At 53.0% G+C, this 19,260-nt stretch overlaps 6 protein-coding genes across 6 annotated transcripts; 2 read left to right on the forward strand and 4 right to left on the reverse strand.

Moving 5' to 3' along the window:
- Positions 1–357: 357 nt before the first annotated feature.
- A1O5_11359 (protein Arg-6, mitochondrial) lies at positions 358–3,094 on the reverse strand (the record flags this gene model as incomplete). Its single annotated transcript, XM_007751931.1, has 2 exons — positions 358–413; positions 475–3,094. 2 exons carry the CDS (start codon positions 3,092–3,094, stop codon positions 358–360), a joined length of 2,676 nt encoding a protein of 891 aa, XP_007750121.1.
- A 1,157-nt stretch (positions 3,095–4,251) lies between these two features.
- Positions 4,252–4,917, reverse strand: A1O5_11360 (vesicle-associated membrane protein 4; the record flags this gene model as incomplete). Its single annotated transcript, XM_007751932.1, has 3 exons — positions 4,252–4,268; positions 4,325–4,556; positions 4,822–4,917. The coding sequence occupies 3 exons, from the start codon at positions 4,915–4,917 to the stop codon at positions 4,252–4,254; spliced, it is 345 nt and encodes a 114-aa protein (XP_007750122.1).
- Positions 4,918–6,187: 1,270 nt separating this feature from the next.
- On the forward strand, positions 6,188–6,688 carry A1O5_11361 (uncharacterized protein; the record flags this gene model as incomplete). The annotated part of the gene is made up of 3 exons (XM_007751933.1): positions 6,188–6,198; positions 6,259–6,300; positions 6,418–6,688. 3 exons carry the CDS (start codon positions 6,188–6,190, stop codon positions 6,686–6,688), a joined length of 324 nt encoding a protein of 107 aa, XP_007750123.1.
- Positions 6,689–7,131: 443 nt separating this feature from the next.
- On the reverse strand, positions 7,132–8,569 carry A1O5_11362 (mannan endo-1,6-alpha-mannosidase; the record flags this gene model as incomplete). The annotated part of the gene is made up of 2 exons (XM_007751934.1): positions 7,132–7,707; positions 7,766–8,569. The coding sequence occupies 2 exons, from the start codon at positions 8,567–8,569 to the stop codon at positions 7,132–7,134; spliced, it is 1,380 nt and encodes a 459-aa protein (XP_007750124.1).
- Positions 8,570–11,112: 2,543 nt separating this feature from the next.
- On the reverse strand, positions 11,113–11,726 carry A1O5_11363 (uncharacterized protein; the record flags this gene model as incomplete). Its single annotated transcript, XM_007751935.1, has 2 exons — positions 11,113–11,526; positions 11,715–11,726. The coding sequence occupies 2 exons, from the start codon at positions 11,724–11,726 to the stop codon at positions 11,113–11,115; spliced, it is 426 nt and encodes a 141-aa protein (XP_007750125.1).
- A 1,512-nt stretch (positions 11,727–13,238) lies between these two features.
- Positions 13,239–14,105, forward strand: A1O5_11364 (uncharacterized protein; the record flags this gene model as incomplete). The annotated part of the gene is made up of 1 exon (XM_007751936.1): positions 13,239–14,105. The coding sequence occupies one exon, from the start codon at positions 13,239–13,241 to the stop codon at positions 14,103–14,105; it is 867 nt and encodes a 288-aa protein (XP_007750126.1).
- Positions 14,106–19,260: the final 5,155 nt, after the last annotated feature.

A 19,260-nucleotide genomic window follows, 5' to 3' on the forward strand; every position in this document is an offset into this window, starting at 1 on the left:
ACACACAACCGACTCTGCAATCTTCTCAGTCTTGCAAGGATCTCCATTTCCGCACCCTTTCACACCCGAACAGTACCTTACGGACGCCATCCAACACTGAAAGGGCATACTAAAACTCCGAGGAAGGCGTGTGCTTGGGATTTGGACAAACTCGAGCTCCGTTCTTTAGACTGTCTCCCTCCTTTTTCATGTTGTTACGGCGCGAATCTGAAGAGAAAAATGATGCTTATGACCAAGGAAGACCATTGCTCACTGATGGATCTCGTATTATTAGGCCGGAAACTTTTATTCGAACGCTTTTTGGGGTATTGTGTCTTGCCGTCGGCGCCTCCATATACTTCTATTCTAGCTCTTTTTCTATTCGAGCGGAATGCCCTCGTATTCCCCATAGCCAAGAGCCAAATTCATGTTTTCTGTGCGAGCAAAAAGTCAGTATGTGCACAATCTCTACAGATGATAGGATCTGGAACTTACGAAGACACTGCGTTGCCGCCCCTTTCAAAAGATTGTCAATCGTCGCACAAACCACCACCCTCTTCCCGCTGCTATGCACAGCAAACCCACCAACCTCCGCGCCATGCTTTTTGGCGATATTCTTCACGAGTGGAGCCTCCCCAATGATCTTCAACAGTTTCTCACCGGCATAGCGATCTTGATACAGTGTCCGAATATCGCGAGACTTCATTTCTTGGTTCAATGGAATATTGATGGTGTGGTGAATGCCCTGGAACCAGACGGCGACGTGGGGAATGAATGCCACCGGTGTCCCTAGTTGGGTGGAGATCTCACGTTCGTGGATGTGATCTGTTAGACTGTAAGGAACGATGTTGTCCGTGAGGTTGTTGACGTCGTTCTTGGGAGAAGGTTTGGTGCCTGCACCTGAATACCCCGAGACGCCGAAAACTGTGGGTTGGCCACCCAGATACGGTACCAAAGGGGCAATGCCGAGCTGAGCGGCTGTAGCATAGCATCCTGGGTTCGAGATCCTTGTGGCCTTTGCGATCGCGGAACGGTCAACCAATTCTGGAAGACCATATGTCCAGTTCGGATCGAATCTGTAGTCGGCGCTCAGATCAATGATGACGCTGTTTTTGCCGACCTGATCGATAGCATCAACAAAAGGCTTGCACACGCCGTTTGGTAAAGCCATAACCCAACAGTCGACATCTTCGTTCTCTTCCATTTGTCGGACGTCTTCGACCGTCAGATTTTCGTAGATAATTTCGCGCTTGTCATATCCTTCAAGCTTCCTGCCAGCAAGCTCTCGCGATGAGACATGGCGTAGGTCCATGTGCGGATGACGGCTGAGGAGATCGATGAGAGCTTTACCGGTATAGCCTCGAGCGCCAATGAGGGCCACCCTTGAAGGTTTGCTGTTTGAGCTGTTCTTGGAACCAAGCGGTGGGTTTGGGTTTGTCGTGGAGTATGTGCGGATAGACAGGGCCGGTTTTGTGACATACCTCGCTTGCCGTGCTGACCGCAAAGGATTCACCGAAGTCGAGAAGGTTCGTTTCTGGGTCACTCCTTGAGGACCAGCATTGGTCAGATTGGACGCCGCTCTGGCGGCACGGTGCAGCTTGGCCTCGAGATTAATATCGCCGAACAGCTGGCGTCCATGCTTTGTGAATTCGACCATAAGGTCCTTAACCTCATCACTCGTCTCAAGACCGTACCAGAAGAGGACTTCGCCATCTTTGGAGAGACTCCCGTCAGCCTTATCGAAGAACCAGGTCAAATTCTCATCATCCTCCTTGACAGTCCACATCAGCTTTGGAAAATCCTTCTTGATGGCAGCGAAGATATTGTCTGCCACGTTCGTAAGCCAGCCGTTCCTGGTAATGGTCAAGGTAGCCAGCTGGGCCAACGCTGTTTCTCCGCTTGGTGGCAAGACAAGAGCAAAGGCCTCCATCGGCTCATCGAAGTAAGCTTTGAAGTCCCGCGTCTGGAGGAACTTGATATAGCGATCCACAATGGCTTTGGCATCAAGCCCGGCACGGTCGCGGATGAGGACTTCCTTGAGCTTCTCGAGGTCTGTGAATTGGTCGATAGAAGTGTTGACATGGACTTTGTTGCCACGTCGGATCAGAGTACCGGCGCCAGAGTCCGTGAACAACTCCTTCTGCAGATCAGCCGGGTGAATGATGGCGACGCTCGAGCTGCGAGGCAGATCCATCAAGAGCTCCCTCATTTCCTTAATCTTCAGCCTGGTGCCGTGTCGGACCCACCACTGTTGCATGAGGTGATCATACTCCTCATCTAAATTGATGGCGGAGATCTTCTCCTTGGTGTCGCCATTGAACAACCCACCCTTCTCGGAGAGGTAGACAATCTTCAATGGTTGGAGGGCGCGAGCTAGCTCACCCGCCGCCACATCTGCATTCACGTTCAAGACCTGGCCGTCTGTTGTCTCGGCCATGGACGTCAAGATGGGCAGGCATCCTGCCTGGATAGCAGCCTCAATTGGTCTCTTGTCGACACGTCTGATCTTGCCCACGAGGTTGTATTTCTCTTTGTCAAGATAGTCCGCGGTAAAGACTCCAGAAGTGATTGGCCGGGCTCGGACACCGAGACGTTCCAGTTCTTCCACCAGCCGCAGGTTTTCTTCGAGGAATAGCGCTCGTGCGATTCCCAACGTCTTGGGGTCTGTGACCCGGATTCCATCCTCGAAGTGTGGCTCCACGCCAGAGTCCTCCAGGATTTTGTTCAGTTGGGGCCCGGCGCCATGGACCACGACTGGATAGAGACCGACATGATTGAGGAACGCGAGGGCCGAGGACAAGGTCTGGAGATGCTCGGTCAAGATGGCGCCGCCGACCTTGATGACTGCGAACTGCTGTGATGATACGGAGCTGAAGTGTGACAAGTACTGTTGAACCTCTCTCTTGGAGCCAATATTACTGAGCAACTGTACCACTGTAGATCTCGTGGAGGGGTAGGATCCCGAGGGAGAGGAATATGTTCGTGGGGAGGACGTCTGCTGTACAGCGAGGGGTCTGTATGAGGGCCGAGCAAGGCGGAGAGCTCGAGAACGCAGAGACGAAGACGCCGCCCGTCGGGTGACTGCTCGCGCAGTAGCAGCTCCCAATGCCGACATGGTTATCCTCAGTTCATGCGGCAGCTGATAAGAGGTCTAGAATAGACGTCCAGAGTGGGTGACGTGGATGGTCTTCACGCAGTGAGTCGGTCGAGATGTGAGGGATGAAGAGGGGAGATTGCGACCCGGGAAAAACAACAGAGAAAAGCCAACTGCAGGTCTATTGAGAGGAACGCCAAAGAACCATATGCCCCGAGAGTAGAGCAGGGAAAGAAAAAACTTCAGCAGTCGTGGCCTTGGGTCAAAATTTTCTGCTGTGCCAACTGCTCGATAGCAAAATATTTTGCGGGGTGATGATTGTTGTGCATGAAGATTGCCAGCAGCAGAACCAACCACAACCCCAACTCCGAAGGCCACCAGCCAGAAGCCGAGAAGCCAGCAGAAGCCAGCCTCTCTCGTCCCCCATCTCCGTCTCCGATCGCGGTGGCGTGCCAATGTCAGTCCCAGTGCCACTCTATTGCCTCTGACCAGCCCTTCGGCTGACTCTGGAGGGAAAATTTTTTGGTCTTGAAAATTCTCTTCGCCGCCCTGCCTGCGGGAGGAAATCTGCATGATGAACGCATGGCTACACGTTTTCTAGCCTGAAGGGGCTGATCATTACTCGCGAGCCTTCAGTCTTTTTATCCACTGTGCTATTCGATAGTAGCGCAAGTGTTGAAATTTTACTCGAGCATCCTGTGGGCATGGGCGTGGGAGGGATTCCCTGGTTAAACGTCACATGTAGCGAAGAGGAATGCGATGAAAACACTTTCGGGCTGCCCTAGGAGTCGTGTAGATAACAGCATTTTCCTTCGACGCCTTCTTCACGAATTGCTTTGCCTGATGTGTGAGCATTGATGACCACTGATAAGCCATGGACAACAAAACGTTGCACGGATTCGATGGCAGGATTGATGGCAAAATCCATTTTAATGAACGCCCAAGTGACAACGAGAAAAAAAGCCCAATGTGCATTATTGTAACAGGGGTAGCCCCATCCCATCCATCGTCCATCCGTAAGCGCTCTCGAGCACGGTTCAGAAAAAGAGCTCGCATGACGCTTTCGCATTTGCTGATGTTCTCGCTTTCAAGTGTTTCCTCCAACGCTGGGAAGACTGTGCTGTCATAATTGTTCCAAGTAAAAGTATTCAGGTCTCGTTCCAAACGGGGTTCTGCATTTATCGGGTGGCGACCACTGAAACAAGTCAGCGCTGATGTTATGGTCTGAGGGGGGAAATGGGAGCATCATACCGGCTGGGACAATAATGACAATGAGAAGAACGATGATGCCGACGATCAAACACATGCGCATCTTCATGTCCTTCCACCACATCTGTTTCCGGACTCGGTTGGCACCTCTCCGGAAACCCTGGGCAGAGACAGCGAGGTTGTCGGTTTTATCTTGCAGCGAGTCCAGTCGCTCGCCTCTCTGTGACACCTTGTTGATGTTTTCACGCATGACACCAACAGTATCGTCGATTTGCTGTAAGAAATAATCATGTCAGCTTTCAGCTCGAACAGAGATGATGACGGGATGGTTGACAGGGTGTGGAATGTAATCATTTCAAAGATGCATCTACGGCAATTGGCGATGTTCGACTTTGCATATTGCACTTGGTGTGCGCAGGTGGAGTTCGCAATGGAAAATCCAATCTGCGACACATCAGGCAGCAGGATTGCCCGTCGCCAATTCCGACATCTTCTTCGCATTGTGTTCTGTATAGAAGCGATCTTTCACTTTCACGTACCGCTTGCAAGGCAGCTGTTCTCTGATTGCTGGCTGGCTGTGCGCCGCCTTGTCCGCCAGCTGGTATATAGGGATCATACGGTGCTTCTGAGGCCATTTTGATGGAGGTGGTCTTGGAGACGGATGATGCGAAGGTGCGAAGGGAGCTAGTTGGGTAATAGGGACGTCGAGACGGCGAGGGCAGTCGATTTTCAACGTGAATGCGAAGAGGTCAAGTGTTGGATTGGGTTTGAGGATTGTCGGGTGCTGATGGGGGATGAAAGATAGATTGGGACAGAGGTTGGAAGGACAAAGCTGACGAAGGCTGGGTAAATCTGGTAAATCTGGCGCTTGGACCTGCGACAAAGAAGCGCAGCACGCACCAGGAAGAGGCAGAGGCCGGGCCCCGACGCGGGATTCTGGATTTCTGAGACGAACAGCAGCGCCACCAGCCGCTGATTTGTTTCACAACACGTGATGGCGACTCGCACGCACTTGAGGGTCACCTGGTCACCCAACTGCTCTAAGATTACCGGGGGTGGACAGTTCACATACGAGTCTTAGTATTGAGGGCACACCGAGTACAGAGACAACAAACAGTTATTTAATCCTCTACTCGGTACAAACGCCAGATTAAAGACGCAATGCCTCGCCCTGTTGGTCCTGTTTGGAGCCCGTGGCCACCCTCTGGTGCATCCAGGTTCGGCTGACACATGCTTCTCTCCTGGTCCAAAGAGGCTGTGCTCCAGGCGACCTTGTTACTGTCTACTCCGTAACCGGTATTCATTTGCAGCGGCTCACTGCTTCGGTTGGCCGGGCTGCGTACATTAATAGCGCACTCACTCCATCCCTCTCTGGTTTCGTCCGACGCCTCCGTTTGCAAGGCACCATCATTATCACCCCAGTTGGCGCAATGACATGTCTTTGTTACGGCCGGCTTTTCAATGCAGCCTAGATTGATATCTGTTTGCGCATTTACTCGGTACATGGAAGCTTGTGGTATCTGGCCGGGACGCGTCCCAAATCCCCGTCGCCTCCTAATTGAGAACGAGTGGTTGCAGGCCATTCGCCAATCAGAGCCTGCCAAGTCCGAGCCCGTTGAAATGTCGTGCATCGTTGACCTCGACGTGCATCTCGCATCTCGCATCTCACATCTCGACCCTTTTGCATTCCCTCCATCTGCTCAAAGCTGCAAAACGCGCCATCCTCGGTTCCGTGTCTGACTAACGTCCTCTGCCGGTGACGGTCCAATGAACACCTCGCGAGCGGATTGGAACTGAGCCAGGGCCGAAGCGTCCAGAGCGGTCCCTTGAAAAGTCGGTTTCGCACGGTCGAGAATATCAAAATCGAAGCCCACCATGGGTTCGCGGGGATGGATGTATACCAAAATGGCTGGGGCGTAAGGAAGAAAAACTCACATTTTGGATGCCGTTGTGCTGATGTCTTTGACCTATTCCAGGTTCGTGCTCTGCTGTGTCGGAGGTCCAGCACTGATGTACTAGTAAGACCTGACGCTGCCCACTGACTACCTTCCTTTCTTCGTGTGTTCTCTTCGCCCGTTTGCCCTTCTGCGGAGGCCTCCGCATTAATACGCACCTACCTGACATACCTGGCTCAGCACGACACCCACCGAAGGCGAAGTCTTCAAACGCTTCAATCCCGATCTTCAGAAACGCAACATCGAACTACGCGAAAAACGCATCAAAGACAACGAGGAATTCGTCTCTAAATTAATCGAGTATTCAAAATCAGATAAACCCATTTGGATTGTTGCTGCCGAGGCCGAGAAGAGAGAGAAGGCCGAAAGCATGAGGAAGGCAGCGGAGCAAGGGATGGAAAGGGACAGTATTAGGGAGGAGATGAGACGGGTACAGGTCGAAGGGAAATAACATTCTGTCCACTGCATTGCTCGACGAGATCTGGGTCCGGCCAATCTGTACGAAATCTGCAAACAGCAATACGTTGAATCAAGTGTCTCCAGTCGCCGGCGCTCGCATAAGATTTGCGCAAAGCTGGATGGAGCAATATCGTTCAAACCAAACGCCCCATGCTGATGCTTAGAAGCGCCCACTCTTGGCCTATTTGAGCAAAAGTTCTCTCACAAGGGAATGCCGGCTTCCCAGTCCAACCGCTTCATCAGCTCGGCTTGTTGCAATGCTCCCATATGTCCCAGGCGCCTGAAAAGCCCTATAAACACTCAAGCAGATCCTCCGCCGCCCATCTCAGGCGGCGTGACGCCGGATTTCATGCCAATCGTCCAATCATAACAGACATCCTCCTCCGTCTAGCTTCCGAATGCAATGCCCGTCGTGTCGAAGACGGAATCTCAGGTCTAGAGAACCATCCACCATGCGCCTCCCACAATGAAGAAGACCAGCAAAACAGTCAAGATCGCCGCTCCAGCTTTATCTGCCGTGGTAACTTTTTCTTTGTTCAGGTCCTGGGGACCAATTGGGCTTGATGTGCCAGCATTGGGATCTCCCTTGCTTGTTCCTCCGGAGCCCTGAGTAACGGGACCAGCGACTTGGGTGACCAAGTTGGATTGGATGACCTCTAAAGCCGACATTTGTTCACCGACTCCAGTACTGCCATCAAAATGGCCCGCCCACCATTTCAATCCACATGAAGTGCCATTGACGCCTCCTGTGCAGACTGAAGCTGCCGCTGCCGCCGACGTTTCCAAGATGGGTTTCAAGAGTGGGTAAGTGAAGGGTGCTCTGACCATCGTTGCTGCCATCCATCGAGCGAGATAAGCCTTGAACGAGCGTTGATCGACATTGCAGGTGTCGGAACCATCAGGGTTGACACCTTCACAGGCAACCTCTTTCAGAATATTGTTCTGCAGAAAGACACTGAGCCTAGCGATGATACCATTGATTCTGTCTTCCCAAACTTGATTACCTCCCGTCTGTGTGCCAAAGGTCAGTAATTCCGCCCTTATAAAAGTCGGTCGAAATCAAACTTACGAAATTGTACATGTTGGCAGCTCCGACGAGAAATGTGCCAGCGTTGTACGTCCACTGGATATGGTCGAGCTGTGTGCAGTTGATTGTGTCATCGCTCCCGTCAAAGAAGTTGTATTGCGCGTCCCGCAGACCGATGGCAGTTACCCAATCCCACATCCGCTCCGCCCAGTCGGCATAGGTCTGGTTTCCGGTGTAGACGGCCAAGCGAGCACCCATGTTGAAAAAGCATCCGTTCGAGATGGTGTTTTTGTAATTGTACCCGTTGTTGAAGGCGAAAATCTGCCACTTCAACCCACCTGCGCAAGAGGTGGTGTCCCAACGCGCCGCCTGCGTGTTGAAGACAGCCTGAGCCAGAGCGAGCCATTGTGGCTGGGTTTCCGGAGGATTGGGGAAGACATTCTCTGCAGCAGAGAGAGCGGCCATCCCCCAGAAAGCTTGATCGTCGTTTCCTTCGGTCTTTGTCTGGTTGGGTGGCATGAAATCGTTGTCGGGTCCAACTTGATGGAGCATGGCTTGGGTGGTGATCTCATTGTATGAATCATCTCCCGTGAAGTACCAGTAGTCAATGAGCGCGCCAAACATTGCACCAGCTTCCCACCAGTAATATGGAGCGGGAAGATTACCCGGGACATCTCCAGGTCGGTAACCAGTGTAATATGAAACCATCTCGTCGGCCACAGTTTTGGCTGCGGCTTTTATCGAGTCGGAGCTGGAAAGGTCCAGTTGGATCGCGAGGGCATTTTGCGTCATTAGTATGGCAGATAATGCCAAATGCAGGTAAGGTCTTCTCCGGAAGGGCTTCATTGTATTGCAACAGAGGTTGTGAGAGGGAGGGAGAACCTGCGCCGGCAGTGAGCCAGCTAAGAAGGAGCTCTCTTTCTTCTATTCCCTGAAAATCTCCAAGCAGATGATTTGTTCTTGATACTCGGTATACGAGAGTGAATGATGTCGGTCCGTTGGATTGGCTCGGTTGACGTGGGGGCGATCTTGATCCTTGCCGCAGATCCCAGATCTGCAGATGACGAGCGAGCAGGGCGTTTGAGGTGGAGCAGACAGAGCAGAACAGCGAGTGACAAGTTGATACCGCGAGCGACAGAGCAGGAGAGAGAGTCTATCATACAGAATGAGGTTGCTGGTTCGACTAGAGAAAGAACTTGCAGGGCAGCGAAGGTGAAAGGTGCAGCAAAGGCACAAAAGTCACCAAGGTGGTGTGGGTTTTCTTTGATTCCTGCGTCCTGCGTCCGGCTGTTCCTTGTCCTGTCTTGTCTTGCATGTCGGGAATGCACGTTGCGTGACTCGCAACACCCCAAAAACACCCACAAGCCCCCAACGCCACGGCCACGGGCGGCATGTGGCGGAAGCTTGGGCGCCCACGGAGGCTGTCTGGGCGGCTAGGTGGATACCCTTGGTATGCAGCTGGGCATCTATGACGCCTGGGCTTGACAGGTCCCGGGCTCTGGAATGCAGCTAAACACCTGCCCGCCACCTGTCTTTACCCAAACAGCACAAACACCAACCCCAGCCCCTTCCATTATTCATCTTGTCCCTCTATCAACCCGGGCATAACTCCCTCAAAAGTTGCTCTTTTGCAGCCGAAAGCCCGCATCCAATGCCTTTTCCAGCTATCCACCGCTCCGTCGCACCCATCGCTATCGTTATCGGCCTCTACTGCCCAGCCGCCTAGCCTCGTGCCCAGGAAGCCAGATGGCACTTACCGCTACATAGCTCTTGGTACACGTCACCAACTGTGCGCGCAAAAACACAATCAAAGCGCATTCGGCCTCGATCTGCTCCGATCGAGATCCTCAAAATTCCTCTTCTCCCAAAATCCCACGCCTCTTGTGCCTTCTGTATCTCTCTATCCTCTCGCATCGTCCTCGCCGAGACAGCCATACCGACTCCTTGCGCTTACCCCTTGATCAGAGTCACCGACGCCTGTCTTGACGAACCCTGGGTGATGTCTCAATGTAGGGGTGCGTCACAACAGCCATAGGCTCACGAAATCCGAGACCGCGGAGCGCCGAGGATGCGAGCCCCAGCCCTGTTCCCGCTGCTCTCCGTCTCGCGACTGGCAACGGTTGGAATCCGGACTGCCGTACCTTACATAAAAGACGTCAGGTGCGTCCGAGCCTAGAGCTACTCTCAGCCAGTCCAGATTTTCATTCCGCTCTGCGTGTGAGTGCCAGGCTGAACTCCAAGTTGGCAGTGGATCTCCTTTCTTTGCACAGCCTTCCTTGGTGCCAAGGTCTCACCTCCCACCTCTTGATTTGATATTGGAATGTTGGCTGGGTTGTCTCTGTTCCCCCCTGGCTGCAGCCCAGGCTCGGTGCCGCGTGATGTTGTGATTCTGTTCCGATTTTGTGGAACGACTTGCCGCAGATATTGACAGCAAGGACATGACGGCACTTCTAATATGGAACTTTACCGCCAGAAGTGTGTCTGCAATTTTATCCTGCCCGAGGAACGCAGCGGGACAAGATACTTCAACTTTGAAGAGCTGTAAGTCCTTGACCCGAAAGTGTAATTGCGTCCGAGTGGAGATCAGCTCCGCCTCTTTCCGTGTCTGAGACTGGCCTTGGCTCTGTCGAGGCGTCCGCAGAGGTTATGCGCATCTGGTGCAGGGCGAAATACGGGTTTGAGAGACAACCTAGTTGAAACAGATGGGCCTGAATCATGGTAGCGGTCAATACAGGCTCAACAGCTCCGGGCAACTCTCCAAGCCAGGCAAGAAACGTCTCCCTCATCCAGAGTGACGACTGCAACCAGTGAGGGGCGATAACCGAGCACACGGACAGACAGGAGAGGGCCTGCCGCTTGAGGACGTCCGACATCTCTCGTGCAAAACCAATGACCGGGATGGTTGGGTCGCAGGACAGACACGTGGAGAAATATGGAATCATTTCCTGGAGTTGGATTCTCATCACAGGCCACTGCTTCAGGGTAGGGATCAAGACCCATTACGCTGAGAGTTCAGGGCTTGGACACGGAAGATGAAGTCGGAATCTTGATGCAAAATTCATATATCGCCAGGAAACCCGACCATGGAACTTTTTAAAAGCTTGCGAAGACAGGCCCCTGCTTCGTCCTTGGAATCATCAACAGTAATGTCCGTCATACCCGCCCTCTTCTTCTCTTCAGTAATCTTCGTCGGCTAGCACTCAATGCAAGCAAACCGTATTCGTCTGTCCCTCGGCACCTCGGTGGCTTGAGGGCATTTCCATCCAGTTTCTTGTACCTACACCACCGCCATCACTCGGCCTTGGTCATTCTCCCAACAACACCTGTTGTCTGTTCCCTCTTCCCTCCGTGCTAGTGTTCTCCACCGTCATCCCCTCTCCCCACCTTTCTCACTTCTGCTGCGCCTTCAACAACTTCAAGATCTCGCTGTCTTTGTCTCCAATGACGGCTTTGCCGCCACTCCAGTCGACGATGACGGGGCGGGTGAAGAGGGAACCGTCCTGCTTGACCTTCCTCAAGGCGTCACTCTCGCTGGCGGCCCCCTTGACAAGGTCCCCGGCGCGGCCTGAGCCGACGTACTCGAAAATGCTCTTCAGCTGGTCTGGCGTGGGGGGCTGCTCGGTGATCTCGAGCTCGAAAGGGTCGCGCGTCACCGTTGTGTTCTGGTGCGAGTGGTCCGACGCCTGGTCTTCGGTCGCCGTCTCGGCGGCTTGCGCGGAGGCCTGTTTCAGAATCGTCGCCGCCCGCACGCTCGCGGGCAGGGTCGGTTTGTGGAACAGTGTTATGACATCGAGGGTCTTGGCCTGCTTCCCGGACACACAGGTTAGTTATCGAGGTAGTTTTCGGTGTGCTTTTCCTTTTCTCGAAATCTAAGGTATCCGGGCGCTGCCTTTATCGAAAGGAACGGAGAGGGGGAAAACCAGGAGGAGCGGAGCCCGGATAGATCGGCGTAGGTTCCAAAGCTGGGGCAAACCCCAGGGTTCAAGCATACCATGCGAAACATGTTGGATACAAAAACCTTCATAGGCTTGGGCTGCCACATACGATGGGAGTGTGTGACCTTGCTGTAGAGCTCAAGAACGAGCGAGGAGGACAACGGGAGGTCGATATGAGATGAATCACGGGGAAGGAGAGGAGGACAGCGGAAGCTTTGTTTCGATGGTTTCGCAGCTTAGGTCTCCGGGTCGCGATGGGATGCAAGGAAACTTCGACAATCAATGTTGGGAGCTTGTTGTGTTGTTCAAGGGTCGAAGAGTTCCTCCCAAAGTAGTTCCTGGGAAAGCAATGGGAGAAGCCGCGAAGCAGCGGGCCGCTACGTCATCCGCAGCTGCGCAACACGTGATGGTTATCTTCCTCTCAAGCTGTGTGGAGCAACATTAATACGGACAATACGGAGTAGCATCAATCAAGCAACGATCCTCCTGAGGCTTTCTGCACGCCCGGCTCGTCCTTTCCTTTCTGGTTTTCTTTTATCCTGCCATTTCCTGCTTGGGGCCACCAGGATTTCTGTTTCTGTCCTAGAGAGATCGTCAGACCACGGATTATGTGGTTCCGAGGCGAGAACCCAGCTCTCCTGCTCGCCCATGCGGTACCGGTACTTGTACTGTTAGTCCGGTGCGCAGCATAAGACATAATGACCCACGGCTTGGTCGCGCTTGAATCCGGAGCCCAGGAAGTGAATTAAGCAGCCTCCACAGCCGAATATCTCCCCATAGGAATAGAACTATCCCTCGGAAACCATATCCATGGTCTCGACGCAATGTGCTGGGTGGCGCGTGCCACAGCTGTGCCCGCTCCGCTGGATTCAAGCTTCATTGTTAGTGTTTGAGCGACTGCAGAAGGCGAGGGACAATCCGGATGGGAAAACAAGGAACGTAAGAGAGCCCAGATAGACGAGCTCTCGACCACCAGGACTCGGAATTGCGGCAATTGTCCAACTGGTCTTGGGAGTCTTGGAGCTGTCCATCAGAGGCATAACCTATCCGGCTGTGTCTTGTGATTAGGAGCAAGCTGAGGGCGAGACGACGGTCTGGACGGTATAGGTAGAACAAGACAAACGTGTTGAATATAATGATTTCCGTGATCGCCAATTGCATGGGACTGAACTGCTTGGCAGCCTGATGTTCCCCTTCCCCCCCAGCTTCGTGCGCTAACCACTCTGTTCCTCTTATGCGAATGCAACCTTGGACCTCTGAGCAAAAAGTCTCTTGCTCATCTCGCCAGGTACAGTGAATTCCAACCACGTGGTCCGGGAAGGGGATCCGGGAACCCTGCATTGCAAGACGATCTACCCAGCATCGTACGCGGGGAAACGAGTTCCTTCTTTTTCTTTTCTTTTGACTCGTCGCGCTGCGTGGCAGCGAGTGATAGTCAAAGTGCTATTGTGTCTCTGTGGTCCTCCTAGATAGAGGGATATCTCTCTTCTCATGCTGACAGCCTGATCCCGGCCAGTTGGAAAAAGAAACAACCCCCCTCCTCCGAACAGTCATCGACATCTACCAACTCACACCTCGTCATGGCTGCCGCCGGTGGCAGTCAGCTTCGCAAGAGACTAGGTCTGCTTGACCTCCCAGTAGAGGTTCGACATCAAATCTACGCCCACCTGTTCTGTCACAAACCCTCGCCCATCACGCTGGGCTTCCAGGACTTTTTCACAAAGTGGGCAATATGTTCACCGTCGGACGAGAAAGGATTGGCCCACGAGCCGACATTCTACACCGAGCTCTTTCGCGTGAACAAGGCCATCTCCCGCGACACGCTTGAGTTTGCATACAGCGCCAACTCCTTCCGCTTCGACAAGGACATCCAAACCTTTTGCAATCTCGGTCCAATTGCTCTCGCCTCGATCAAGACACTGCGCGTTTACAAGAACGCCTGGCTGAACAGCTCCTATGCGACCACATTCTGGAGGACATTGCACCAGCGCTGTCTAAGCCTCCATCTCCTCATCATTGAAGCTGCATCCCACGTCCTGTTGGCGGCGATTCCCTATCTTAAGGATTTCATGGCCTCCATTCCTCGAGGTCAGCCGAAACCCAAACTGGTCCTCGATTTGAACGTCTGGGACAGGCACTTTTCCTTTGACTTTCCAGACCGCGAATATCAAACAGCTTTGCGAGACCTACGCCGGAACCTGCTAGATGATGACTGGAAGGAATTCTTGAATCCCTACATTTACGTGATGCGCATGCCGAGGCACGTGAAAGAAATCCACTTTGTTCTGGACCTTGGGCCCGGTGCATTTAGAGCTCTAGAAGAAGTTCTCAGACAAACCACTGAGCTTTGCTTCGTCGAGACCAACCTGGGCTTATCAAGCAGTGGTGATCACGTCGCAGGTCGTGGAAAACGCCGCTGCTTTATTTGGAAAGAAACTGGTGACTAGTTGGGAGGCCCGGCCGACCTCTGGAGTCGTGTCTTGTTGTATCTCTTCTAGAGCCGAGTCTGCGGCATGGTAGGCGGGGAAAAAAAAAAAAAAAAAAAAAAGGAAAACGTGCCAATCCGATCGGGGGATTCGCCATCAGGAAAGGTGCTTGATTTGTGCCTGCACATCATCCCACAGGGCGAGCAACCCCATTGACAACCAGTGACGGCCTCGCCGATCCACGATGGACTTTGGACCTGGGATGACATACTTGGACGCCTTGGTAGTTGACACGTGGTACGCAATGATGGCCTTACGAGGCGCTAGCTGTTAGACCTTGGATATGACGGCATTCTCAAGAACAATATTGCTGTGCAAGATAAAGATTCATCATGCACAGTGTCGCCCAGCTGAAATACGAGTCGATAATCGCTAGAATCCAATGCCGCTTTTCATAGAGTCCTTCTGTAATTGTTCTCGGAGAAAGGTCGAGGGGCCAGCATGGACATCGTTAGACCGACATGTCCACATATATAATCGTTGGTATCATATCCTGCCCTCCCCAAGACTTGTCTTTTCTTCCCTTTGCGCCGCGTCACCCCCTACGCCGTACTACCTTCCCATGTTAATCCTTCTTTGACCGGGATTGCCAGTATCATCTCCCACCTCGTCGGTTGAGGCTGCATCCCACTCTGTTCAGAGGCCTCACTACTAGTAATGGTCTTACCTGCATCGCCGAGGTGGAAGAATGAGATTGACAAATGACCGAGTCCATACCCAGTAGTCTGGGGTCCTCGCAGGTGAGAGCCCAGACCGCCATAAGGCTGAGATACGGCGAAAGGCCGGAGCGAATTGGTCGAGGCTGTGGCGCTCGGATGCCAGGATTTCTCGCCTCGTCGGCACTTTTCTTGCCAGTAAGCCGGGGTCGGGAGAATGGCTCGAGCCAAAAAAGGGGCGTTCGTTCGAAGCCCACCAACCCATCGGCCCTTGAAAGTTGAGGTTAGCCTCAGAAGCCACCGGGAGCATAAGGTTTGTGGCAGAGACGTGACGTGATGATCGCGAGTTTGTTTACATAGGTTCGATGTGTCGATTCTCAACCTCATGTCTTGTAGAGGAGAGGACAAATCCCGTCCCCGGCGCAGAATCAAGCAGATGTTACTGCGCGTCCTTAGCGGGTGACAGGGGAGACGGATCTAGTCAGACTTGTACAATTGGAATGGGACTATCAGCTCGACCCATGATTTTAGAGTCTGCAACCCGTGAATTGCATCACGAGAGATTGAACCCAAGCTCAGGAAAAGCATCGCAGTAACCAAAGCCCAATATGTCAGAGCCAGGAGTTGGGAACTTTGCCTGCGCCATGTGCAACGTTTGCAGCCTTTACCGTGAAACGGATTCATTTTCCTCCTGTCCGTGACAATGTTGCTGTTCGTGGAGCCGCATGCAGATTCCCGAAACATATTGTTGAGGGACATGAGTCCTCGAGTTCTGGCAGAAAAAAGCCGAGATTGCACATCTCTGGTAGGAGGAAGGATATTCCGCTTCAGCCCTGGACGCCCCAGACCTATCGAGGCAAAAGGGGGCAGACGCATGCTTAGGCTCCACTCGCAATCCAGAGATCTATTGATTTTCAAGGTCCAAATAACACGTGAAAAGGAAAAGAAATGGCAAACAGTGGGCAATGCGGCTTACGGGACTGTCAAGTCCGTAACTCAAGAAACCGGTATTGTCTGTACGTAGTAAACGCGGGTCAAACGATCCGCTGGCGGCAAAAGACCGTCAGTCGGTGGACACAATTTCCGACCTGCTGCTTGATACGAGGTCTAGACTTTTTGGCACAAGTCGGAAGGAGGCTGAAAATCTACAATGTCCAAACGGCATGAGATGTGTTCGACTGCGAAACGTCAGTAAGGCTGGATACGGATGGAGTATATCAGGGAGTTCCTTCGGAAAACGCCATGAGGGTAACCAATAGCGCACTCTCAGCCCAATGAGCCTGCCGGAGCGGAGCAGCCCCAGAAACCCCGGCAAGCGGGTGTCAGCAACGAAGGTCAAAAGACGCGATCTGCAGGGGCATCTCTGGGAGAGTCTTGAAACCGGTATAGCGGTTCGCGTAGGGAGCATGACCATTGGCTATCCCTTAGAGTTGCTGCTGATCGAGTGCCCACAAGGCCCCCTTCAGCGAGCCCGGGCACTTAGTTTGCCTCGTGACAAGCCCAGCTCTCCGAAATTGCTCCTGATGTTTTGGGGATCAGGTTTGACGTAAAGCGCTTACTGAGCTCATGGCCAAGAGCGAATCGCATGGAGCGCTCGACCACGCGACTGACCAAACACTGCCCAAATTGAAAGTCGAGTATTATCTATTAATTTTTTTTTTTTTTTTCGATCAGCGAAGACCGGAAGGAAAGAAGTGAATGGTCGGCGATAGCCATGGCTGAACAGCAGGAAAATCGGTACCAGACAGGAACTGAGATGGGCATCAAGGTCTTGCGGCCCAGCTTGGCCACGCAAATCGGCGGGCGTGCGCTGGGAGAGAGCGGCATCCAAACTCCATTGGAAGGTTTGAACGGCCCGTTCTGCGTCCTTGCATGAATGTCACAAAAGCGTGGCAGCCTCAAGGCGCGGAACAGATCGATCTGTTAAGGGAGAAAAGAGTTGGCTGGCGCCGTCTAGTTTGTGGTGGCTGTTTCTGCAACACGATTATGGCTGGCTGAACTTCCAGGAAGAGTCGAATGGTCTTAATGTGGGTGGAGCGTGGCTGGATTGGATTCTGCATGCATGTGCGGAACAAGAAAACGCCCAACAAGCGTGCTCGACGCAGCGCCCGATCAACCCACGACGGCTTAGGGGCATCGAAAAATGAGGTGGCAGCCACATGGCTCTGGAAATTGCTTGATCCGCTGCCAAAGTTCAGGTCGCTTGAAAGGGAGCCGCCGAATAGGAGACGGCACCAGTACATTGTGGCGAGAATTAGCCCCAAGCTATATTGCTGCTCATTAGTGGGCCAAGGAGAAAGGTGGCGGTGGGGTTAGTCTGTCACTGCTGAAGGCAGCTTTAACCCCAAATGTCTGTGCGCATATGTAGGCAGATGGTAGTGACCACTGCTTGCGGACTTTGCCTCAGGCCGCGTAGAGACAGAGTCTGATTGTAACCCATTCATTGGACATGCCCTAGGCAGGTCTGTTCTGCATATCACCGCCATATATAGATTGTGATTGTGCAGCGTGACCTATTTGCCAGGGGAGAGGGGCTAAAAAGGCGATGTCTCGAGATGACAGCTTCGGCAAAAGACTTGTAATGGCGGGGTTGACCATCAGTCGAAGCAGGACAAAACCTCGGATCAAGAGAAACTCTTGACAGACGTCCATTTGAACCAACCCACGTCGGAAAAGATCCGGACGCGGTGCTGGGGAATCTACTGGGTACTCGCACGGGCATGTGTCGAGGGGCTGGGCGTCTGTGGCTCGTGGTCGCAAGGGAAACCCCCTGAATCATCCTTTGGTCAACGGCGAGGCCGTGACGGTTAGCCAGGTGATGTCCTTTGCGGCGAACTCGCGGCGCCAGAGGTTTATTCCTTTTTCCTGTCTTGTAATTCCCTAACCCCGACAGAGCTAGGTCGATGATGGACTGGGGAGGATAGGAGATCGGTAGAGAGGATAGCTTGGGTTCTCTCGCCTAGCTAGTGAGCTTGGTGAAAGAACAAGCGTGGGTTCTGGGCACACTAGACACAAGTGCACGTCGAGGACTGATGGTGACCACTGGCAAAAGAACCGAAGGTACGGGGTACTGGGTGAGAAGGTTCCCTGGAATGGGGCCTGTCCAGGTCTGTTGAAGTTAGCACGGTCGAGATAAAGACAAAAAACACACAGACCATGCGGGCCAAATGACCAGGACTAGGATACATGTCGGGAAAGGATTTTCCTTGGAACTGAGGATAAAAATAATGAGGGGGGTGAGTGAAGAACCAATTTTGATGCAGGGTGGACACCTCGAGATGGACGCCGAACACGAGTCAATATTACAGAGAATGTTCAAGGGGGCCGGGGGAGGATAACAAAGGATGGATAGAAGAGAAAGGCCAAATAACCATGATAGGGAATTACACTGATACCACAGTCAGACAGGACGACGAGTCGGTACCTGCACAGTCACGGGCAGTTAGTACGGGGGACGCAAGTGATGGTCAAGGTACCTAATAGCGAGTGTTTAGAATTGATTAGGCAGGTGCAACACGTTGGAATTGGGACATATGGGCACTTGGGCACCTAGCTCGACACCTGTGTCTAGGTGCCTGTGAACCGGGGATGAGTATTGCCGTCGTGTTCTCTGGGTGACACGATACCACCTACACAGGAGCAAACAGGAGGTATGTACTTGGTAGGCACCTACTTGTAGCTAAGGGCAGGTGTGTAATTCTGAGTAACCTTAGTTAAGAATGTTGGTGAAAGGGGGGGGCCATCAACCCGTATGTACTGGAATATCTCGGTACTTACTTCAAAGTTGGTATTACTCCGTAGGTGTGGTCACCAGTCAGCTTCTCAATTCCCCGTACCCAGTACTGCTACCACTCATACACTCGACACTGGGACTGAGGCACCCTCCCTTCTCTTCCTCCTCGCCAAGCGCTTGCTTCTTGCCCGCTGCATTCATCGCACACAAATCCACCCCTCCAACTTCCCAAAACCTCTACCTACAAACTGCTAACGACATACTCCACCATGCACCCAAGCACATACTCATCACACTCGCGGTGCTAACCTGCTTCCAGCATAGCCCTGCCTCAGGATCCAATTTCTCGCGATCCCGTTTGGGAATCAGACTCTCTCTGCCTGCAGCGCTCGGTCCAGACTGCGGTGTCCTTCTTCCTCTCCTCCTCCTCGTCAACATCCAGCACCATCGGGAACTGAGACCCCAGCCGAACAGAGACCCATGTCAGAGCTATCCCTCCCATCAAGCCATCGACTCCTAAAACACGTTCCCTTCGTTCACACGGCCCTTCACCCAACCTTCCTCGCTTTCCTCCCCCTGCCTCCCTGTCTCGACTCTTAGCCTCTTCCGTGTCCCGCCCACCATCATCCCTGAAAAAACTCTCTTCTCCTCTGCCTGCATGACCACCGAGCCGACAAGCCAGATGGCCAGCTCCACACCTTGTTCACACCAGTCTATCCCGGCAATC

This window comes from Cladophialophora psammophila, assembly GCF_000585535.1.
Source record: "Cladophialophora psammophila CBS 110553 chromosome Unknown aczJe-supercont1.25, whole genome shotgun sequence".
In the NCBI taxonomy this organism is placed as follows: Eukaryota; Fungi; Ascomycota; class Eurotiomycetes; order Chaetothyriales; family Herpotrichiellaceae; genus Cladophialophora; species Cladophialophora psammophila.